This window comes from Perca flavescens, chromosome 19 (genome assembly GCF_004354835.1).
Source record: "Perca flavescens isolate YP-PL-M2 chromosome 19, PFLA_1.0, whole genome shotgun sequence".
Taxonomy (NCBI): domain Eukaryota; kingdom Metazoa; phylum Chordata; class Actinopteri; order Perciformes; family Percidae; genus Perca; species Perca flavescens.
In genome coordinates this window covers 11,384,380-11,406,732 of record NC_041349.1, presented here as the reverse complement: position 1 = coordinate 11,406,732, position 22,353 = coordinate 11,384,380, and the positions used below count along the sequence as shown (strand labels likewise).

The 22,353-nt window shown below is 41.2% G+C and overlaps 1 protein-coding gene across 1 annotated transcript; it reads left to right on the top strand.

The window, feature by feature from the left end:
• Positions 1-1,621: 1,621 nt before the first annotated feature.
• Positions 1,622-14,051, top strand: LOC114545329 (myosin heavy chain, fast skeletal muscle). The gene is made up of 39 exons (XM_028563602.1): positions 1,622-1,828; positions 1,904-2,047; positions 2,144-2,300; positions 2,401-2,428; positions 2,517-2,613; positions 2,717-2,809; positions 2,899-2,962; positions 3,045-3,143; positions 3,232-3,335; positions 3,432-3,570; positions 3,683-3,801; positions 4,008-4,157; positions 4,257-4,427; positions 5,032-5,332; positions 5,467-5,537; positions 5,642-5,729; positions 5,854-5,971; positions 6,050-6,173; positions 7,783-7,919; positions 8,008-8,263; positions 8,348-8,590; positions 8,675-8,851; positions 8,934-9,079; positions 9,170-9,260; positions 9,354-9,743; positions 9,855-9,981; positions 10,070-10,188; positions 10,275-10,471; positions 11,260-11,443; positions 11,556-11,721; positions 11,860-11,984; positions 12,096-12,404; positions 12,498-12,701; positions 12,797-12,922; positions 13,004-13,174; positions 13,261-13,365; positions 13,462-13,557; positions 13,675-13,806; positions 14,016-14,051. The coding sequence occupies exons 1-39, from the start codon at positions 1,622-1,624 to the stop codon at positions 14,034-14,036; spliced, it is 5,796 nt and encodes a 1,931-aa protein (XP_028419403.1). The 3' UTR covers positions 14,037-14,051.
• Positions 14,052-22,353: the final 8,302 nt, after the last annotated feature.

The window sequence follows — 22,353 nt, the reverse complement described above, 5'->3', positions numbered from 1 at the left end:
TCATTAAACATCTTAAAGGTAATCTTCATCTTGAAATGTGTCAACACCACCATTTCCTATTATAATCTTACTTAGGGTAGGGATTCTCACTAAAATAGAACCAGCAAAAAATGCATCAAGACTCAGCTGTTACCTTTACCATAACTGGCATGTAAGTCTGCTTCAATCTCTGCTTAGTAAGCACACCAGACTGAATATAAGGGGTCCATGTGGGTGCCTTAGAGAGTGTAGTGGAAGACCAGTGAAGTTCCAGCTTGTGGTGAGGTGGTCTACTACTATGCGTCGTACCATTTAGATTAGTATTTCTCATTTTGGAAATTAGTTTACAAAATATAATGTCATGTAAGAATGACTGTATATATTCAATGCACTCTTTGCATCTTTGACACAAGATGACATTTATATATATATATATATTTTTTACTTATCTCTACAATGTAATATGTGTCAACAAAGTTTTCAATTAATTTGAGGTTGTTTCCTGCACTGACTAACCCATGATGTTTTCAATAGGATTGTGGAGAGAAACATTCTTTTCACAAGGGGAAAGGATAAGGTATGTACAACTTTTATTTTAAAGCTACAATGTGTAAGAATTTCTCCCATTTAGCAGTGAAACTTTAGCCTAGAAATCTAGACGCACCCTAGTGGCAGCAAATTTATTTTGCAGCCAGGGGGGTCTAGGCACTCTCCGTTGACTTGCGAGCTGGAAAAAACAAATTTTGGTCAGGCCAATCACGTCATGTATAGAGTCGGTGGGCGGGGCTTATGGCTGCTGCTGCTGTGAACAGTGGTCTTCTGGAAGACTTGGAGTTAAGCTTTTCTTTGAGAAAAGAACAAAGAACAGCACAGAAATCATTATTAAAAAAGGAAGATGTGTTCGGAGTTTTGCCGACCGGATACAGCAAAAGTTTAATCTATCAACTAGCTTTGCTACCTTCTTCGTTGCTCTGCCTGGTTGTAGTGCTATCCTATTACGTGCAGAGGGAATTTCAAAGACAACTGTTTATCCCGCCCCTCGGATTGAACTCCGTCAATGGTGAATTCCCAGACCCAACATCTTGATGTGGGTTTGGCTTGTCAGGCTAGTGAAATTGTATACCACAACCAACTGAATATTACTTTCTAGGACTTCCCATTCCGAGACATGGAACAGATGTTGTGTGTAAATTATAGAGCAACGTAATGAAATTACAGCATAGACAATCAGTCTAACGGTCTGAAAGGCTTCAACTAAGCTAAAGGTCTCTTGTAATAATGTAAAAGATATTTTGGTATTGATATATGGTTGATGTTTAGTACAACATCAGGCATTTAGGAACTGTTCAACGATATGAAAAGAAACCATCATTCTAAGATTGCTATTGTTTGACTTACTGACTTGTGATGGTGCCCAGAACTAAATTTGATAGGTATATGTTAATTATTTCATTGGACTCTATAATTCTGGGCTCTCCAGTCATATGTCTAGAAGACATTAGCTTTAATGTATATATATATATATATATATATATATATATATATATATATATATATATATATATATATATATATATATATATATACAGTATATATATGATTACTCTTATTTGTAATTACTTCACAGAAGTAAACCACCACCATGAGTACGGACGCGGAGATGGCCATTTATGGCAAAGCTGCTGTTTACCTTCGTAAGCCAGAAAAGGAGAGAATTGAGGCTCAGAGTGCACCATTTGATGCCAAGAGCGCCTGCTATGTGGCCGATGTCAAGGAGCTGTACTTGAAGGCAAAAGTCCTCAAGAAAGATGGCGGCAAAGTCACCGTCGAACTCCTGGACACTAAGGAGGTTAGTATCATGAAGTCACAGTCAACTGGGAATTCAATATGATTAGTTCTCATTGTGTCTAATGTCCTGTTGCAGGAGAGGACAGTGAAAGAAGATGACGTCCATCCAATGAACCCTCCCAAGTATGACAAGATTGAGGACATGGCCATGATGACCCATCTCAATGAAGCCTCTGTGCTGTATAACCTCAAAGAGCGTTATGCAGCATGGATGATATACGTAAGACAATCTGCCTAATGAGAAAATAACTATTGCGAATTGCTAAACTTTTAGGAAACATAGAGTTAACTGTTGAATCTCTATGATCACTTTCAGACCTACTCTGGGTTGTTCTGTGCCACCGTGAACCCCTACAAGTGGCTCCCAGTGTACGATGCTGAATGTGTAAGTGCCTATAGAGGCAAGAAGCGTATGGAGGCTCCACCCCACATCTTCTCTGTCTCTGACAACGCTTTTCAGTTCATGCTTACTGGTAAGTCATTACCAAAACAATGTAGAATTTATCAGTATAAAGGGGTTTCTGTTGCAGTAAAACTTAATTATTATTACATTATTTTGTTTTTTATTTACAGATAGGGAGAACCAGTCTGTGTTGATCACGTAAGTTTGTTACATTTACATTTGTTGACTTTGTTTAACATAGTCAAATATCTTGATCAAATTCTTAAAAGTCTATGTCTATACCTAGTGGAGAATCTGGTGCTGGAAAGACTGTGAACACCAAGCGTGTCATCCAGTACTTTGCAACAATCTCAGTTGGTGGACCAAAGAAGGACGACTCAAAGGTATCTTACTGTATAATTACAATTCAAGGTTCTTCCTCTTTAGAATATTTTCAAGGGGGAAAAATAAAGTCATTTTCTAAATGTAATTCTAAACCTGGATTAGGGATCACTGGAGGATCAGATTATTGCAGCCAATCCCCTGCTGGAGGCCTATGGTAACGCCAAAACTATTAGGAATGACAACTCTTCTCGTTTTGTAAGTATGGAATCATTTCTACACTTGAAAGAGGTCTTGTTACCGAATGCCAATGTGGAGGGACATTAAAAATCCTTTGTTCCAAACAGGGTAAATTCATCAGAATCCATTTCGGCACAACTGGCAAACTGGCTAGTGCTGATATTGAGACATGTAAGTAATAATAGTACATAGTACATACAAACGACTGGAATTGGGAACTGGTCGGACTGTAATTTATGAACAATATTTGTAGATCTGCTGGAGAAGTCAAGAGTGACATACCAGCTTTCTGATGAAAGAGGCTATCACATCTTCTTCCAAATGATGACCGGCCACATCCCTGAGATACTTGGTAAGAAGATTGAGAGGATGCACATTGTTTAACCTGTTTTCATTTGAAACCAATGATCTGATGTGTTCACCCTTTTTTTGATCTCCAGATCAGGCACTCATCACAACCAACCCCTACGACTTCCCCATGTGTAGCATGGGTCAGATCGCTGTCGCCAGCATTGATGACAAAGTTGAACTGGAAGCCACTGATGTGAGTGATTTTTACTTTCAAATATTTAAATATATCCACATAAAGACTGCTCTTTAACTGCATTTTTCTAAAGTGATTTTGTTTGTTTGAACTCAGAATGCCATTGATATCCTGGGCTTCACTGGTGAAGAGAAGGTGAGCATCTATAGGATGACTGGTGCTGTGCTCCACCATGGTAACATGAAGTTCAAGCAGAAGCAGCGTGAGGAGCAGGCTGAGCCTGATGGCACAGAGGGTGAGAATTTCATGCCAGCTCAGAGTGAATAGCTTAGGAAAAACAGTAATACAGTTCTTAATCACACTGGTTTCTGTTCATATCATGATGGAAATCTCTGAACTATTTTCAGAGGCTGACAAGGTTGCTTACTTGCTGGGTCTGAACTCCGCTGACATGCTCAAGGCTCTGTGCTATCCCAGAGTGAAGGTCGGCAATGAGTATGTCACCAAGGGACAGACTGTACCTCAGGTAATTGAGATGAACTGGTATCACTTCTGTTTAATTTACATGTAGTACATGTGCATTTATATTTTGACATACTGTATTTTTATTATTATATTGGATTCTTTTGTGTCATTTATTTCATTAGAAAAATTTAAAATACCAGTATTCCACCGTTTTACAAGATGGTTGGCGGTTGATTTTAAACAAATCACATCCTTGTTTTTATTCAGGTGATGAACGCAGTGCCTGCCCTGGCCAAGTCTATCTATGAGAGGATGTTCTTGTGGATGGTCGTCCGTATCAACCAGAGTTTGGACACTAAACAAGCTAGACAGTTCTACATTGGTGTCCTGGATATCGCTGGCTTTGAAATCTTTGACGTAAGCGTCATTTCAAACAATTCAGAGGCTGATACTTTTCATGACAGAATCATTCTATTGACCAGCAAGATTTTATACTAATTATTTGTCCCATCACAGTTCAACACCTTGGAACAGCTGTGCATCAACTTCACCAATGAGAAACTGCAACAGTTCTTCAACCACACTATGTTTGTCCTGGAGCAAGAGGAGTACAAGAAGGAGGGTATTATCTGGGATTTCATTGACTTTGGCATGGACTTGGCTGCTTGCATTGAGCTCATTGAAAAGGTAATCACTTAATTTGGTAATTAGATATTATTGTTCTTAATTTGACTTAAAGTGCTCATATTATGCTTTTTCGCTTTTCCCCTTTCCTTTATTGTGTTACCGGTATATGTTTTTGTGCATGTTATAGGTTTACAAAGTGAAAAAGCCCAAAGTCCACCCCAAAGGGACTTACCATCTCCAACAGAAAACACTGTTCACAAACTTCTCCAAACAGCTCTATTGTAGTCCAGCCTTTACTTCCGTGACAAATGTGCGTCACTTTGTGACACAGGTTATAATGCTCACCTAGCTGCTAGCATGGCACTCCTTCATGCTCTGCAATTGCCTACCTAGCAGTACTTACTGTACATGGGCGACTCCCAACAAAGATGTTACAGAAGTGAGATGACTCACTCTGTAGCTAAAACAGACAGCACAACACACAGGGTGAAAAGAGAAACTGCAGCAATTTGCAGTACAACAAATATATGGTGTTTTCTGAAAATTAAACCACATAAACCTATTCTGGTACAACCTCTAAATACAAATATGAACCTGAAAATTAGCATAATATGAGCACTTTCATGTATCACCTACTGACATACTTCTTCACACTTTTTTCAAGCCCATGGGAATCTTCTCCATCCTCGAAGAAGAGTGCATGTTCCCCAAGGCCACAGACACATCCTTCAAGAACAAGCTGTATGACCAGCATCTTGGCAAAAACAAAGCATTTGAGAAGCCTAAACCTGCCAAGGGCAAGATTGAGGCCCACTTCTCCCTGGTGCACTACGCCGGTACCGTGGACTACAATATTGCTGGCTGGCTGGACAAGAACAAGGATCCACTGAATGACTCTGTCGTTCAGCTGTACCAGAAATCCCCAGTGAAACTGCTGGCTGTTCTGTATCCTCCCGTCGTTGAGGGTATGATAGTAACTACAGTAAACTAAAACACATTTTAAGGTTATACTGTATATTTTTTAACTAACTGTAGCATGTGCTCATGTAAATGATATGTCACATTCTAACATAACATGTCTATTTAAAAACATTTACAGAAACTGGTGGTGGAAAGAAGGGTGGCAAGAAGAAGGGTGGTTCTATGCAGACTGTGTCTTCACAGTTTAGGGTAAGGTTTAACATTGCAAAATTATCTCATATACAGTATCTCAATTTATGCTCAAACTCACAGTTGTTATATGCATGATATAACTCACCATTCTGGATCTACAGGAGAACTTGGGCAAGCTGATGACTAACTTGAGGAGCACCCATCCGCACTTTGTGCGCTGCCTGATTCCCAATGAGTCAAAGACTCCAGGTACATAGAAAACTTAATCTCAAGAGATTATTTGAGGAGTGATTTTTTTTGTTGGTATGGTTAACTTAATTTTAGAGCCTAACTATTAACTCAAGAAAGTAATTAAGAAATGTATATTTTACAGGTCTGATGGAGAACTTCCTGGTCATCCACCAGCTCAGGTGTAACGGTGTGCTGGAGGGTATCAGAATCTGCAGAAAAGGTTTCCCCAGCAGGATTCTGTATGCTGACTTCAAGCAGAGGTATCAATGGATGTTTAAAGGATTTTGATAGATTATTAAAAGAAAATGCTCACACTGACCATTAACTCTCATAAATAGGTACAAGGTGCTGAATGCCAGTGTCATCCCCGAGGGCCAGTTCATTGACAACAAGAAGGCTTCAGAGAAGCTGCTTGGGTCAATTGATGTTAATCATGATGAGTACAAATTCGGACACACCAAGGTAAGCCCCTTGATTACATTAATATTCTTTAGTGGTACTTTGCAATGATGATCAGTGCATTTTGTCTGTTAAATAATAAAGTATTACACAATTGTATGTATTGTAATGGGAAATTAGGCCACTGAACGAGTAAGGGATAGAAATAGAGAACTTGCACCACCATGTGGCCATTGATAAAGCAGGTTACATTTTGTCTTGTGCAACAAGTGATGGTAAAAGACAACCTTATTGCACAGAATTCCATGAAATGAACACGGCCCCTTAACTCAAAATCTGTAGCAGTTTCCCTGAATTGCCAAAAAGTCTGTGATGGGCCCACGGAAGAATTCCATGAAATGAACACGGCCCCTTAAGTTAAGGAAAATGTCATGGGTGGGCTTACGTTTCCATGACACGCGGAACAACAACGTCCCGTTAGGAAAACAATAAATGGTTGGGTTTAGGAAAACAATAACGGGACGCGTGACAACAACGGGATAGTTGGATTTAGGAAAGAAGAACGGGACGGTTACGGTTGGGTTTAGGAAATGTGACACGCGGGACAAGATCCCCGGTCTCCTGGGTGAAAGTCCTGTGTTGTTTGACCCATCCACCACATCCAAATTCGGACACACCAAGGTAAGCCCCTTGATTACATTAATATTCTTTAGTGGTACTTTGCAATGATGATCAGTGCATTTTGTCTGTTAAATAATAAAGTATTACACAATTGTATGTATTGTAATGGGAAATTAGGCCACTGAACGAGTAAGGGATAGAAATAGAGAACTTGCACCACCATGTGGCCATTGATAAAGCAGGTTACATTTTGTCTTGTGCAACAAGTGATGGTAAAAGACAACCTTATTGCACAGAATTCCATGAAATGAACACGGCCCCTTAACTCAAAATCTGTAGCAGTTTCCCTGAATTGCCAAAAAGTCTGTGATGGGCCCACGGAAGAATTCCATGAAATGAACACGGCCCCTTAAGTTAAGGAAAATGTCATGGGTGGGCTTACGTTTCCATGACACGCGGAACAACAACGTCCCGTTAGGAAAACAATAAATGGTTGGGTTTAGGAAAACAATAACGGGACGCGTGACAACAACGGGATAGTTGGATTTAGGAAAGAAGAACGGGACGGTTACGGTTGGGTTTAGGAAATGTGACACGCGGGACAAGATCCCCGGTCTCCTGGGTGAAAGTCCTGTGTTGTTTGACCCATCCACCACCCCATCCAACCTCCCTACACAGATTTTCATACTACTCGCTACCCTAGTTGCTCCTAATGCTACTCCATCTTCTCATTGACTTTACATTGGCATTGTTTTTCCATGGTGGCCACACAGAATTTTCACACATTCCGTGCCCCAACCACGTAATGTGGTGTTAACAGTTTGTGATCATTTCACGGAATTCTGTGAGACCAAGCTGGTAAAAGACCAGTAAAAGTGCCCATACAGGATTGAAGTTTCCGAGAAAAAAAGCACAACTGCCTGATCCTGAAGATAAATGAAAAGGTTTTCTTAATAATATAAGACATTCATATGATTGTGTGGAGTATATGCTCTCTCTGTCATTTCTATAGTGCAGACATGAAGTCAATTTCTATTTTCTCTTTGATCAGGTGTTCTTCAAGGCCGGTCTGCTGGGTGTCCTAGAGGAGATGAGAGATGAAAAACTGGCATCTCTGGTCACCATGACTCAGGCTTTGTGCCGTGGTTACCTCATGAGAACAGAGTTTGTGAAGATGACAGCAAGGAGGCATGTTTAAAACAAAAATTTTGAGTGCACAGCTGCAGAATGAATAATGAGGAATAACTTTGTCCCTGACACCAATTCTTTTCAACAGGGATGCTATATATACCATCCAGTACAATGTCCGCTCTTTCATGAATGTCAAACACTGGCCATGGATGAAAGTGTACTACAAGATCAAGCCTCTGCTGAAGAGTGCTGAAACTGAGAAGGAGCTGGCATCTATGAAGGAGAACTATGAAAAGATGAAAACTGACTTGGCTGCTGCCCTGGCCAAGAAGAAGGAACTGGAGGAGAAGATGGTGTCCCTTCTGCAGGAGAAGAATGATCTGCAGCTCCAAGTAGCATCTGTAAGTACACACCAACGGACAGTTCTGCTTTTTCATGTTTTTTAATGTTAATGTGCTAACATCTAGTTTTGGAAAATTAACTAGGAATCAGAGAATCTGAATGATGCTGAAGAGAGATGTGAGGGTCTTATCAAGAGTAAGATTCAGCTCGAGGCCAAACTCAAAGAGACAACCGAGAGACTGGAGGATGAAGAGGAAATGAATGCTGAGCTCACTGCCAAGAAGAGAAAGCTGGAGGATGAATGCTCTGAGCTCAAAAAGGATATTGATGACCTGGAGCTTACCTTGGCCAAAGTGGAAAAAGAGAAACATGCCACAGAGAACAAGGTTTGTAAATAATCATCTGTCCAGCAGATCAAGTGAGATTATAATGATGACCGTTTAAAGACAAGATTTTTCTTGCTCACTTAGGTTAAGAACATGACTGAGGAGATGGCCTCTCAAGATGAGAGCATTGCTAAGCTGACCAAGGAAAAGAAAGCCCTTCAGGAGGCTCATCAGCAGACTCTTGATGACCTGCAGGCAGAGGAAGATAAAGGCAACACTCTGACCAAGGCCAAGACCAAGCTTGAGCAGCAAGTGGATGATGTAAGTTTACAAAGTCTCTTGGATTGGCAAAGCAAGAGCATTCTTCTTGAATGTGATGGTTAAAAACTCATCTAATTTTTAGCTTGAGGGTTCTCTGGAGCAAGAGAAGAAGCTCCGTATGGACCTTGAGAGAGCCAAGAGAAAGCTTGAGGGTGATCTGAAACTGGCCCAGGAATCCATAATGGATCTTGAGAATGACAAGCAGCAGTCTGATGAGAAGATCAAAAAGTAACATAATTTTTGAATTTGTACAACCATTCTTTTAAAAATTGTGGTCAACTGCATGAACTCTTTGTACTTTATCTATAATTCTCACAGGAAGGACTTTGAAATCAGTCAGCTCCTTAGCAAGATTGAAGATGAGCAGTCACTGGGTTCTCAGCTTCAGAAGAAGATCAAGGAGCTCCAGGTGACATATACACAAAACATTTCTGCATGAGTTCCCAATTTTGTGTATTAAAAGTGAAAGTTTACTGAAAGACATCACATCTATATTCAACAGGCTCGTATTGAGGAACTGGAGGAGGAGATTGAGGCTGAGCGTGCTGCTCGTGCCAAGGTTGAGAAGCAGAGAGCTGACCTCTCCAGGGAACTTGAGGAGATCAGTGAGAGGCTGGAGGAGGCCGGCGGTGCCACTGCTGCTCAGATTGAGATGAACAAGAAGCGTGAAGCCGAGTTCCAGAAGCTCCGTCGTGATCTTGAGGAGTCCACTCTGCAGCATGAAGCCACCGCTGCTGCTCTTCGCAAGAAGCAGGCTGACAGCGTAGCTGAGCTGGGAGAGCAGATCGACAACCTCCAGCGTGTAAAGCAGAAGCTTGAGAAGGAAAAGAGTGAATACAAGATGGAGATTGATGACCTCTCCAGCAACATGGAGGCTGTTGCTAAAGCAAAGGTACACAATGCGTTACATGCTATTTTATTAACTAAATAAGCATAGTAAATAATGTAATTAATATTATAAATGAAATCTGATCACTCATGATCATCTCTATTTACTGATTAGGGAAATCTTGAAAAGATGTGCCGTACTCTAGAGGACCAGCTCAGCGAACTGAAGACCAAGAATGATGAAAATGTCCGTCAAGTCAATGACTCAAATGCACAGAAAGCACGTCTCCTGACAGAAAATGGTATCTAAAACTTTAAACTGAATGATCTGTTGTGTATATTATTAAAAAACATAACAAAACTAATGTATCATGACATCTTTCACGCAAGGTGAGTTCAGCCGTCAAATTGAAGAGAAAGAAGCTCTTGTCTCCCAGCTGTCCAGAGGCAAACAGGCATTCACACAGCAGATTGAGGAGCTGAAGAGACAGATTGAAGAGGAGGTTAAGGTAAGACACTGTTAAGTGAGTGTGTATTGGTGTTATTAGTTTGGGATTAAGGAATTTTGTAAATTCAATCATATGTCTTACACCAGGCCAAGAATGCTCTTGCCCATGGACTGCAATCAGCCCGCCATGACTGTGATCTGCTGAGGGAGCAGTTTGAGGAGGAGCAGGAGGCCAAGGCTGAGCTGCAGCGTGGAATGTCCAAGGCCAACAGTGAGGTGGCTCAGTGGAGAACTAAGTATGAAACTGATGCTATCCAGCGCACTGAGGAGCTTGAGGAATCCAAGTGAGTAACATTCAAACAATTAAATGTGCAGTTCAGAAGTGTAGCATTTTAGCATAACTCAAATACAGTACTTGCATTTAAACCATAGACTGTTAATATTAATGGACAATACATCCGGTTTGGTGAAGTGCTGCAAATGTGGAAGTGCCTTAAACCTGCATTCTATCTGAATTCCAGCAGGGGGCGACACGTGCGGTTGCAAAAGGAGGTCGGTTTCTGTAGAAGTTTATGAGAAAGTGACCCACTTCTCACTTGATTTATTACCTCAGTAAACATTTTCATAATGAGTTTAAGGTCTCAATCACTAGTTTTAAGTCTTCTGCAACACAGAATGATGTTCATTTTTTTTTTTATTATTGTCTCATTGATTTTAAAATCGGTGATAAAGCAGGAGGTGTTTTAGGGTGTGGCTATGATGTGATGGCCAGTGAAAGTGTAACATAGAGCTCCTCACTCACTCCTCCCTCTCGTCTAAAATCGTCACATCCGCAACAAGGATGGCTGCGCCCATAACGGCAAACACGACAACTCATAGCAGAGCTCCACAAACCAATGGATGTCACATATGCTCTGTCCATTAATATACAGTCTATGATTCAAACACATGTTCTAAACAGGTTTTTCAATTGTTTGTATTTAGTATCTTATTACGAAAATAACATTTTAGATGAAAGCGGTGCTTTCTTATATTCATCTAGGTTCTGAGACTCTGTAATGATTTCTATTTCATTCATGGAAAAATATCCTATATATATATATAAAGTGGAAAACAAATCTTTTTCAAACAGGAAAAAGCTGGCTCAGCGTCTTCAGGAGGCTGAGGAGCAGATTGAGGCAGTGAACTCCAAGTGTGCTTCTCTTGAGAAAACCAAACAGAGGCTCCAGTGTGAGGTGGAGGACCTCATGATTGATGTGGAGAGGGCCAATGGGCTGGCTGCCAACCTGGACAAGAAGCAGAGGAACTTTGACAAGGTAGCATTGTTTACTTTGTGTGGCCAAGCCATACAATCAATTAAATATATATATTTATTTTTCCCCCATATTGCTACATAACCAACTGAACTGTATTAATTATGTTATTCAGGTGCTGGCAGAGTGGAAACAGAAGTTCGAGGAGGGTCAGGCAGAGCTCGAGGGAGCACAGAAGGAGGCTCGTTCTCTCAGCACTGAGCTGTTCAAGATGAAGAACTATTATGAGGAATCTCTGGATCAGCTGGAGACCATGAAGCGGGAAAACAAGAACCTGCAACGTAAGCTCTACATTATGTAACAGCTACATTGTATTCAACACTTGTATTTCTTACATTCTATTCAATTGTGCTAGAATAAAGTGTTTTTATTTTACATTGTAAGTCTTAACAATATAAAACACATGTATCTCTCTGCAGAGGAGATCTCAGATCTGACTGAACAGATTGGTGAGACTGGCAAGAGCATCCATGAGCTGGAGAAGTCCAAGAAGCAGGTGGAGACTGAGAAGGCTGAGATCCAGACGGCTCTTGAAGAGGCTGAGGTACTATTTTTGTCTCGGGGAAATCTTCTGAAAAAGAAATCTTCATCATAGACAAATATACAAAAAGGGTTTAAAGGCAAAGATGAATATTTAATTATTTGATATCATTAGGGAACACTGGAACACGAAGAGTCTAAGATCCTGCGTGTCCAGCTGGAGCTCAACCAGATTAAGGGTGAGGTGGACAGGAAGCTGGCAGAGAAAGATGAGGAGATGGAGCAGATCAAGAGGAACAGCCAGAGGGTGACTGACTCCATGCAGAGCACTCTGGATTCTGAGGTCAGGAGCAGAAACGATGCCCTGAGAATCAAGAAGAAGATGGAGGGAGACCTGAATGAGATGGAGATTCAGCTGAGCCACGCCAATCGCCAGGCTGCTGAGTCCCAGAAGCAGCTGAGGAATGTGCAGGCGCAGCTGAAGGTATAGTTAGACAAAGAGTTGTTGCACGGACTACGATCACTGCAAGTACATTTTGGCATTCATGTGAATATTTTCCTGATATGTTTTCACTAGGATGCACAACTGCACCTTGATGATGCTGTCAGAGCACAGGAAGACTTCAAGGAACAAGCTGCTATGGTGGATCGCAGGAACGGTCTGATGGTAGCTGAAATCGAGGAACTCAGAGCTGCTCTGGAACAGACAGAGAGAGGTCGCAAAGTTGCTGAGCAGGAGCTGGTGGATGCCAGTGAGCGTGTTGGACTTCTGCACTCTCAGGTGAACAAGCCCAATCATTTCTTCAATAATTCAAAAATCTAATGACGTTAAAATCAGGCATGTAATGACTAAAGTGCCTTTTTTTTGCCTTTTAGAACACAAGCCTTCTGAACTCCAAGAAGAAGCTTGAGTCTGACCTGGTCCAGGTCCAGAGTGAAGTGGATGACACTGTTCAGGAAGCAAGAAATGCAGAGGAGAAGGCCAAGAAGGCCATCACGGATGTAGGTTTACATTTCATTTGTTCTTCCTTTCACTCCAACTTCAAGATATTTCTCATTAACATTTTATGCTGTCTCTTCTAGGCTGCTATGATGGCTGAGGAGCTGAAGAAGGAGCAGGATACCAGCGCTCACCTGGAGAGGATGAAGAAGAACCTGGAGGTTGCTGTGAAGGACCTGCAGCACCGCCTGGATGAGGCTGAGAACCTGGCCATGAAGGGTGGCAAGAAGCAGCTCCAGAAACTCGAGTCCAGGGTATGAAAGTCACGTTAAGAATTTGCACAACTGAAGCAAGACTTTTGGAAAAGAAAGACAGATACTTATTGTCTTGTTCTTTGAAGGTGCGTGAACTGGAGGCAGAGGTTGAGGCTGAGCAGAGACGCGGAACAGATGCCATTAAGGGTGTCCGCAAATATGAGAGGAGGGTGAAGGAGCTCACCTATCAGGTACAGTCATTTTGGTAGTTATCATGTACAGTACAAAAATGATCTAATATATTTACCATTAAAAATACACATGCAAATCTATATTGCCTATTACAGACTGAGGAGGACAAGAAAAACGTTGCCAGGCTGCAGGATCTGGTTGACAAATTGCAGCTGAAGGTCAAGGCCTACAAGAGGCAGGCTGAGGAGGCGGTAAGGACAACATATACATTTTCAACACTGAAAGTTTGACAATATACCATAGTTATGTACTGTAGTACTATGGATCTTTTTGAACATTTACATTTTTGTCTATGTCTTGTATTTCAGGAGGAGCAGGCCAACACTCATCTGTCCAAGTGCAGGAAGGTTCAGAATGAGCTGGAGGAGGCCGAGGAGCGCGCTGACATCGCAGAGTCCCAGGTCAACAAGCTGAGGGCAAAGAGCCGTGACTCTGGCAAGGTAAATACATACATCAGTTTAGTGACAAATAACCAACAAAGCAATTATTCTTTCAGGTATATCTGTCGATATGTTAGAACAGATTCTTTACAGTATTATATTCACCTTATAAATCATTAGGTTTAAATATTATAAAATGAACAGATCACAATTATTGTCCCATATCGCTTATTCAAACTCACACAAACCATTTCTGTGTTTTTTTACAGGGAAAAGAAGCAGCAGAGTAAAGCACACGAGAGTTTGGCTGTGTTGAATCATATAATATGAAATAATTAATGCCGAAACAATAAAGATGAAACTGTTCTTAATAAATTCTGTCTGTAATACTTTCATCTCTTTGCTTCTCTCAAAGGTAGTTGTGAGATTTGAATAACACTTTTTTTGGGACATGAAAAATAAACATCCTTAACATTTGAGGTGAAGGTGAGCAATATGGGCAGTTAAGAAAACAAGGAGAAAAAAAGCAAATGTGATTTCCTAATCTGGTCCTGGCATTTGCAACACACCCACCTTATTTTTGTCAATAACCTAGCTTGGAAATTTATTAACTCTGCCTTCCAAGTGAATCTTTCCACGCACCTCGTCGCCGTAAAATCTTGAATATATTAAATTAACCAAAGACAAATTATCAGTAATGGCCCATAGGAGTTCATAGGGGGCGGCACATCTGGGATTTGCCCAAATTCCAGATGGCCAGTCTGGCACTGGTTACAACAGTAATGTTTGGCCAAATAAATAGTTTTATATAGTTTTTATTACTGCCTTTGCCCAGGTCAGGTTTTTCCCACAAAGTCACAGAATGATTCACGGCAGGTAGACGGCGCTACAGTAACACATGTGGTTGTAGTCAGTCCCGACCTTAAATTACGTCCGCGCGGACGTTTTATTCCTTTCAGTCCGTGCTTGTGTTGGCCTAAAATTTTCCTGTGTAAAGCATCCGTGGGTTTCATAAAATGCGCTATATTAATATAAACTCCTAATGCTTTGGTTCGTGACACAATGACAGTGATAGCCGGTTTAGCTCATGAGACATCCAAAGTAGGCTAAGTTACCAACACTTGAAATGCAACAGTGCATCTGAATTATTGAATGAATGATTATCTGTCTGAGCAAAACATTCATCGCAACTATATGACGTCCCTGTAACGCTAACTACTAGACCTTTATGACAGCAAGTGTGTGCTGAAATCAACACCAACAGAAAGTTACATATAATAATAATAATAATAATAATAATAATAATAACTTTTATTTATATAGTGCCTTTTCATGAAACCCCACGACCCTTTACAGAATTGCTGTGGCTAAGCTAAAGGAGATTGTAGGCTGTGGTAAACAGGTGGTGTTTCAGGAGTTTAAAAAAAACAACATATAGTCACTTTAAACCAATCAAAATCGTCTTGGGCCCTACGCTTTGGATGCTGCAAAATAGTCTCGGGAAGGATTTGTTTTGGTGGAACATTTGCACCCCACGAACGCCACATACAATATTTAGTGAAGTAACATGAAGGTACAGTAACGTGAGCTATTTAAATTAGCTGGGTACATAGATAACCATCATCTTACCTTTGTATCTCCATGTGTACTTCGTCCACAGCAATCCCACTAATCGGCTCCGAAACATCCCAGTTAGAGAAGAAAATGCTGTAAACATATTCTTTGTAAATCTTTACAATAATTCCCAGAAAGAACCAAGCAGGCCTGCCTTGTTGCACGATCCAAACTTTCTTCAAAACCTGACATTTTCAGCGTGTAGCTTGCTAGCTCTGTTGTTGTTTCCCAAATCGTACAGCGTTTGAAAATGTCAACACAGAGCGGAAGGTGAGAGATGTGAGGCCATTATCCTGGAAATGTACCGACATTGATCCAGACTAGCACGCAGGTAACACACCAGTCACCATTTTGTTTTAATGAAAACTCAACTTCTGGCAATTTCTCCTGGTGTTCTTCCCCACTGTTTTGGAAGAAGGAAATAACGAGAGTAACCGGTGAACTTTTAAGAATTTAAGATTTAAGAATGAACTTAAATCTCTCATCTTTGTTAAAGCTTAAAGTTAGGGAGTGAGGAGTTGCAGCGTCCGCCTAGCCCGGCCACCTGCTTCTCTTCACAGTCGTCAGATTAATAATATAACAAATGTAGAGGTAGGCAGGCCAGTACAGCCCGACCGGGCAGGGGAGAGTTCTAAGCCGGACCAGGCTCCTCTCCTTAACGTGTCTCTCTTAGTTACGCTGTTATAGTTCTAGACTGCCGGGAGACTTCCTTCCTTTGACACACTGAGCTGCTCTCTCCTCTCCCTTTCCATTTGTATGCATCCCATCTCAGAAATGCTTGTTACTAACCTAGCTCTGAGGAGTTTCCTCCACGGAGTCCTTATGTTTTTTTTTCACCCAGCATATTTCCTTGGAGTACGTTGGCACCAAGATCTTGGTTGCAGCTGTAGCCGTGGTCCTGCTGCACTCCCTGCTAAGCTCTACGGTGCCCTGCAATGTCATGCTGCGTCCTGCTGAACCCTGCTACTTCCTGCTGAACCCTGCTACTTCCTGCTACGTCCATCCATGCTCTACTGTGCCACGCTACATCCTGTAATGCCCTGCAGCGTCCTGATATGACATGAATTACTATGACTACCATTTGAAGTCACTGTTATCTTTAATGTGACTATTATTGCCACTGCTCACCACATCCCCAACCGGCACCGTCAGACACCGTCTACCAAGAGCCTGGGTCTGTCCGAGGTTTCTTCCTAATAGGGAGTTTTTCCTCGCCACTGTCGCACTGCTTGCTCTTGCGGGAATTATTGTAATTGTTGGGGCTTTGTAAATTATAGAGTGTGGTCTATACCTACTCTATCTGTAAAGTGTCTCGAGATAACTCTTGTTATGATTTGATACTATAAATAAAATTGATTTGAATTGAATTGAACTAGTCTCGCATTGCCAGACTTTCCTCCACAGCGCTGCGGAGGAGGGTCTGGCTAGTCCACACAGCATTCTGGGATGGGAGAAAAACATGCTCTGGTTTATTCGCATTTCTTTAAACCAATCACAATTGTCTTGGGTGGTGCTAGCGCCAGTGAATCCACAGTGCCGCTGCAAAATAGCCTGGGGAAGGAACTTGTTTCGGTGGAACATGTGTACCTTTAAAAAGTTATTTTAGTAGATAGTCTAGCTAGCTGTCTGGATTTACCCTGCAAAGATCTGACTACCAGTGAAAATAGCTTTAAAAGTCAGTGTGTCTGATGGGTGTCTTTGGGTACATCCTCTGCTGCTGTGGTATCTACAGGGATCATGATGAAGTATTTACTGTGGGGTTCTTTCTTTGGAACCTCACCTGGTATGTAAAGACATTCTTTCACACGCTGACCTGTGTGGCGCGCTACTTGGCTGTCGTTCATCCCGTCATCTACCTGAGTCTGAGAAGAGAGAGAGGGATCAGAATCAGAAATATCATCATTGGCTGTTTTTGGCTGCTTTCCTTATCAGTTTTGACAATGTATTGGTAATCATGGATGTCAGCCTCTTCATATTCTCCTTGTTCGTCATTTCCTTCTGCAGTCTTTCTGTTCTCTGCGTTCTGATTCGTCCAGGGCCAGGGGAACAGGGCGGCGACAGGGAAATAGTTGACCAATCAAAGCAGAGGGCTTTCTACACCATCATGGTCATACTGGTAGTGCTGACGTTGAGTGGCTCCAGGAATCTGTTTGTACTTGATGTTAGTGTGTTGAGCAAAGGTGTTGAGTGTGTGCTGATGACGTTTTCTTTCTGGCTTTACCAGCCCAGCGGTCTGGTGTTACCTCTGCTGTTTCTACACAGAGCAGGATGTTAGTGTGTCGTAAGAACAGCACCTAATGAGGATCAGGATTAGATTTGCATTAAATCACTTCAGATTCAAGCAAACGAATGCCTATTTAAATATCTTCTGATCTGATCTCCACCTGCTGCTGAGAAACATCTGGCTCTTTAGCTGCTCCACGTTCTTCACCGGCTCGTCTCTAACTGCCGGTCTGCTGGGTTAGGGTTAGTTTGTCCAACTACCTGCTACACCTGTATGTACAGTCTATATCTGTACCTATAATCTATGCTGAACATTCTTGGAGCCCAGGAAGCGGAAGGACTCCAAGTTGACTGTGGAGTCACCCAAAAAAATCTGACTTTTGCATTTTGTCTCATTAACCAAGAACACTACCTGATGAAAACAAACGAGCTGTGGTAATTTTTTTATTGTAAGAAAGGTCACCAAGTTTATTTCTTTAGTTCCTTGATTTAAAAGCTGCAAAACCCTTCACTCAACAAAAGCATTATTAACACTAGTCATTTCTGCTGTAATAACTACATTTAAATTCATAGTAACTGAACATGGACAGAGCTTGTTAATGAACATCAGGATGTTAACATGTCAGAGTTAGCATTAATGCTAATTTACATCAGTAGTGTCTAGACAGGTAACACAAGAAAGAACATTACAAGTAACATGTGACATAATATATTGATGGAAGTAAATACACAAGTAGTAGAAGACAAAACATATAACATGTAAACTTCATTTAAACTCAAACCTGTAGTAACATGAACATTATTTAAAATATAAAGATATAACACAACATTTTATATCACAAATAGTTATCTGGAACTAAGAACAGACGGAGGAGAGACTCTAGGAGTCTGATTTAGATTTTATGACTGTGACTTTATGCTCTGATGATTTATTTAAAGAGGCTCCTCCAGACTGAGTTCTGTTAGTCCTGATGGCTCGTACTGTATGTTTCAAAGAGGCATTTGGCACAGAGAATCAGTAGAACTGCTGCTGCCGCTAGTCCAGCATGGAGGATCCAGATATTTCCCAGACTCTCTGGTTCTGGTCTTACTGTTGGTCTCTGAGGTTTTGGCTCATCAGCACCTGCTGTAAAGAACAGCAAATATAATGTGGCTGACATTTAAGTGACATTTAGCCAACATTTACCAGAGTTACTCCCATAACTTGTGGTAACATCACACACGTACATTCCCGTGTCTTCAGTCCTGAGTCTGGACACATGAAGTCTGAGTCGTCCTTCTCTGAGGACGTCTTTGTCCTACTGGACTTGTCCTGCAAACTGTTCATGCTGAGACTCTGGGACCTCAACTCCTTCATGGAGACAAAACTGGACTGCATTCTTGAGGACAGTTATCAGTTCACAGAAGATATTCAGAGAGTTGGAGGAACTGTGAGGGTTGGCTGTGAAGGTCCACTCCAGTGTGATGTGGTGGTTCTCCTCTGCCTGATAGGAGGTCTGGGTCACATTCACTACTAATGTTCCTGTTGAGGAGACAGAGAGGGAAAGTGAGGAGCAGACACACTGACAACTTTAAACTCCATCTACACATGTTTCTGTGGACACTTTAGTGATTCTTTGTTTAGTGTTACTGGATAATAAAGTGAAGCTGTAAACTAACCAGAGACACAGGAGGTCAGGATGCTGCAGATCATCTTCTCCCTGTGAGAGTAGACAGAGGGGAAGAGTCACAAACAAGCTCAGAGTTCACTTATTACAGGACAGAGAGGACATATAAAGTCTGTTTATACATCTTCCTACATACATATATATATATATGTATATATATATATATATATATATATATATATATATATATATATATATATATATATATATATATATATACAGTGGGGAGAACAAGTATTTGATACACTGCCGATTTTGCAGGTTTTCCTACTTACAAAGCATGTAGAGGTCTGTCATTTTTTAATCATAGGTACACTTCAACTGTGAGAGACAGAATCTAAAACAAAAATCCAGAAAATCACATTGTATGATTTTTAAATAATTAATTTGCATTTTTTTGCATGACATAAGTATTTGATCACCTACCAACGTATTACGGCTATCACAGACCTGTTAGTTTTTCTTCTTAAATGACCTGAAGAGAGCTGGGACCACAGTCTCAAAGAAAACCATTAGTAATACATTACACCATCATGGTTTAAAATCCTGCAGCGCACGCAAGGTCCCCCTTCTCAAGCCAGCGCATGTCCAGGCCCGTATGAAGTTTGCCAATGACAGAGGAGGAATGGGAGAAGGTCATGTGGTCTGATGAGACAAAAATAGAGCTTTTTGGTCTAAACTCCACTTGCCGTGTTTGGAGGAAGAAGGATGAGTACAACCCCAAAATCACCATCCCAAACGTGAAGCATGGAGGTGGAAACATCATTATTTGGGGATGCTTTTCTGCAAAGGGGGACAGGAAGACTGCACTGTATTGAGGGGAGGATGGATGGGGCCGTGTACCTCCATCCCTCAGTAAGAGCATTGAAGATGGGTCGTGGCTGGGTCTTCCAGCATGACAATGACCCGAAACACACAGCCAGGGCAACTAAGGAGTGGCTCCATAAGAAGCATCTCAAGGTCCTGGAGTGGCCTAGCCAGTCTTCAGACCTGAACCCAATAGAAAATCTTTGGAGGGAGCTGAAAGTCCGTATTGCTCAGCAACAGCCCGAAACCTGAAGGATCTGGAGGTCGATAAGGAGGAGTGGGCCAAAATCCCTGCTGCAGTGTGTGCAAACCTGGTCATGCAAATTAAGTACTCAAAAATCATACAATGTGATTTTCTGGATTTTTGTTTTAGATTCCGTCACTCACAGTTGAAGAGTACCTATGATAAAAATAAGTAAGTGGGAAAACCTGCAAAATCGGCAGTGTATCAAATACTTGTTCTCCCACTGTGTGTATATATATATATATATATATATATATATATATATATATATATATATATATATATATATATATATAGTGATAAATATAAGCACTCACCAACAACTGTTGTCATAGACTGCATCTCACTGCAACCACGGTATCTATTATTTTAAAACGAAACCAGGGGCAAGGTATTGTTTTGTTTTTGTTTTTGCGGAGCAACTCCGATTCAGTTAATTGCGCCAAGACAGTCATGGAAGGGGACAGACAGATGCAGTGGAGGGATAGGTGGCGTGACTGTTTAATTAACTACAAATCTAGTAAAGTAGCCTATTTCAATTCGAGAATTGTGGGATTATGGTGGGGAGCGACATTTCGTTAGGAGACATGTCCGTCAGGTGGGGCGCCTGGAAAGCTCACCTAGTAGAGCGTGCGCGCCATGCATAAAGGCTCAATTCTTGTCGCAACGCACTTGCTGCATGTCGTTCCTCCTCTCTCTCTCTCTCTCTCTCTCTCTCTCTCTCTCTCTCTTTCCCCTTTCACATCTTCAGCTATTCTAAATACGGTAATACAGGCCTTTTTAAAAATCTTTATGAAAAAGAAATGTCCGTCAGGTGAGTTCTGCATCCCTGCCATGCATTGGCATCCACTCAGGAAGCAACAATGATTTCTGCCGAATAATGCATGAACCCCTTATGCCTGCCGATAATTGCATCCACCTCACAGACAGCAAGGAAACTGCTACTGAGTCAAATAAAACATTGATGACTCTAAACGTTTTAAAATTATAGACTTCAGTTTATTCAAGCTATCTTCATTGATGAACATGACAAAGAAGATTATATTGTTTTTAAAGAATAATTAAACAGTCTTTGAATATGCAATTATCGGCAGGGACACAAACTTGGCACAACACCGGTTCAGCTCTTACAAAGCAACAGAGGTTCATTTTGATTACATGAAACAAGTACAAAAGTGTCGCAAACTGTGGAAACTGGGTTTCACAGAAAGCAATCATGTGAACAACGCTCAGACGATGCTGATTCCTACAGTGTTTAGGGTCAGAAGGTGGCTGAGAGATGTGTGTGTGAGTTATATCCTGCATTCAAATTCAAATGTTTAATTTACTATACAGTCAATGTTTATATACCTGTATTGCTGTTATATAGGCTATTAAATTAATTACTTACAGCTAGGTGCAAAAACCTATGCGTATAACGGGCATACACATGTCCAAGCACTGGCTGGCAATCTGCCATGTCTTTTACTGTTTCGCTGAAGAGCCCCATCTACTACAGGACGTGTAGGAGACTCTTGACTTGAGTTATGGCTCAAATTCTGCCACTATTCAGTTTGACTTTATCCACCCATATTAAAGGCCTACTGCCCTTCTGTGAGCTGTCCCTTTTATGGTCTTGTTTTTGTGGACATAAATAGGTTAAACCATGAATGGTCAAAGTGTTTCCACGTCATTCTATCTCACTCTTGTACAGTAACTAGCCAGCAGACTGGCATTTTTCAGAAGCTTCAACAACTGCCGTGTCCTTCAAATGTCCGCCCCCACAACACCAGGTGCCCTCTGACCTCTCTTCCTTCGCAGGATTTTGACACATATCTAATTACATTGAGTTGGCACAATGCATCACACAAAATGTTAGGCAAGGTATTAAAAGAACTCGTAAAATCAAACAAACATCAAGATTATTAGAAAACTGATTGATTCATGGGCTTGCTCTCAACGCTGGCTGAGCATTGTACAAGATGAGCAGATAATACATCTCCTTTGTTTTAGTACTTTAAAAGGGCGCTATGCAGATTTGACAATTTCACTTTTTGCCCCCAGGTTTCTCTA

Coding starts and splice junctions, on each gene's coding strand:
- LOC114545329 (XM_028563602.1), top strand. CDS start 1,622: ATGAGTACGGACGCGGAGATGGCCATTTATGGCAAAGCTGCTGTTTAC. Junction 2,614..2,716: donor CAAAGAAGGACGACTCAAAG/GTATCTTACTGT, acceptor AACCTGGATTAG/GGATCACTGGAGGATCAGAT. Junction 13,366..13,461: donor TGAAGGAGCTCACCTATCAG/GTACAGTCATTT, acceptor TGCCTATTACAG/ACTGAGGAGGACAAGAAAAA.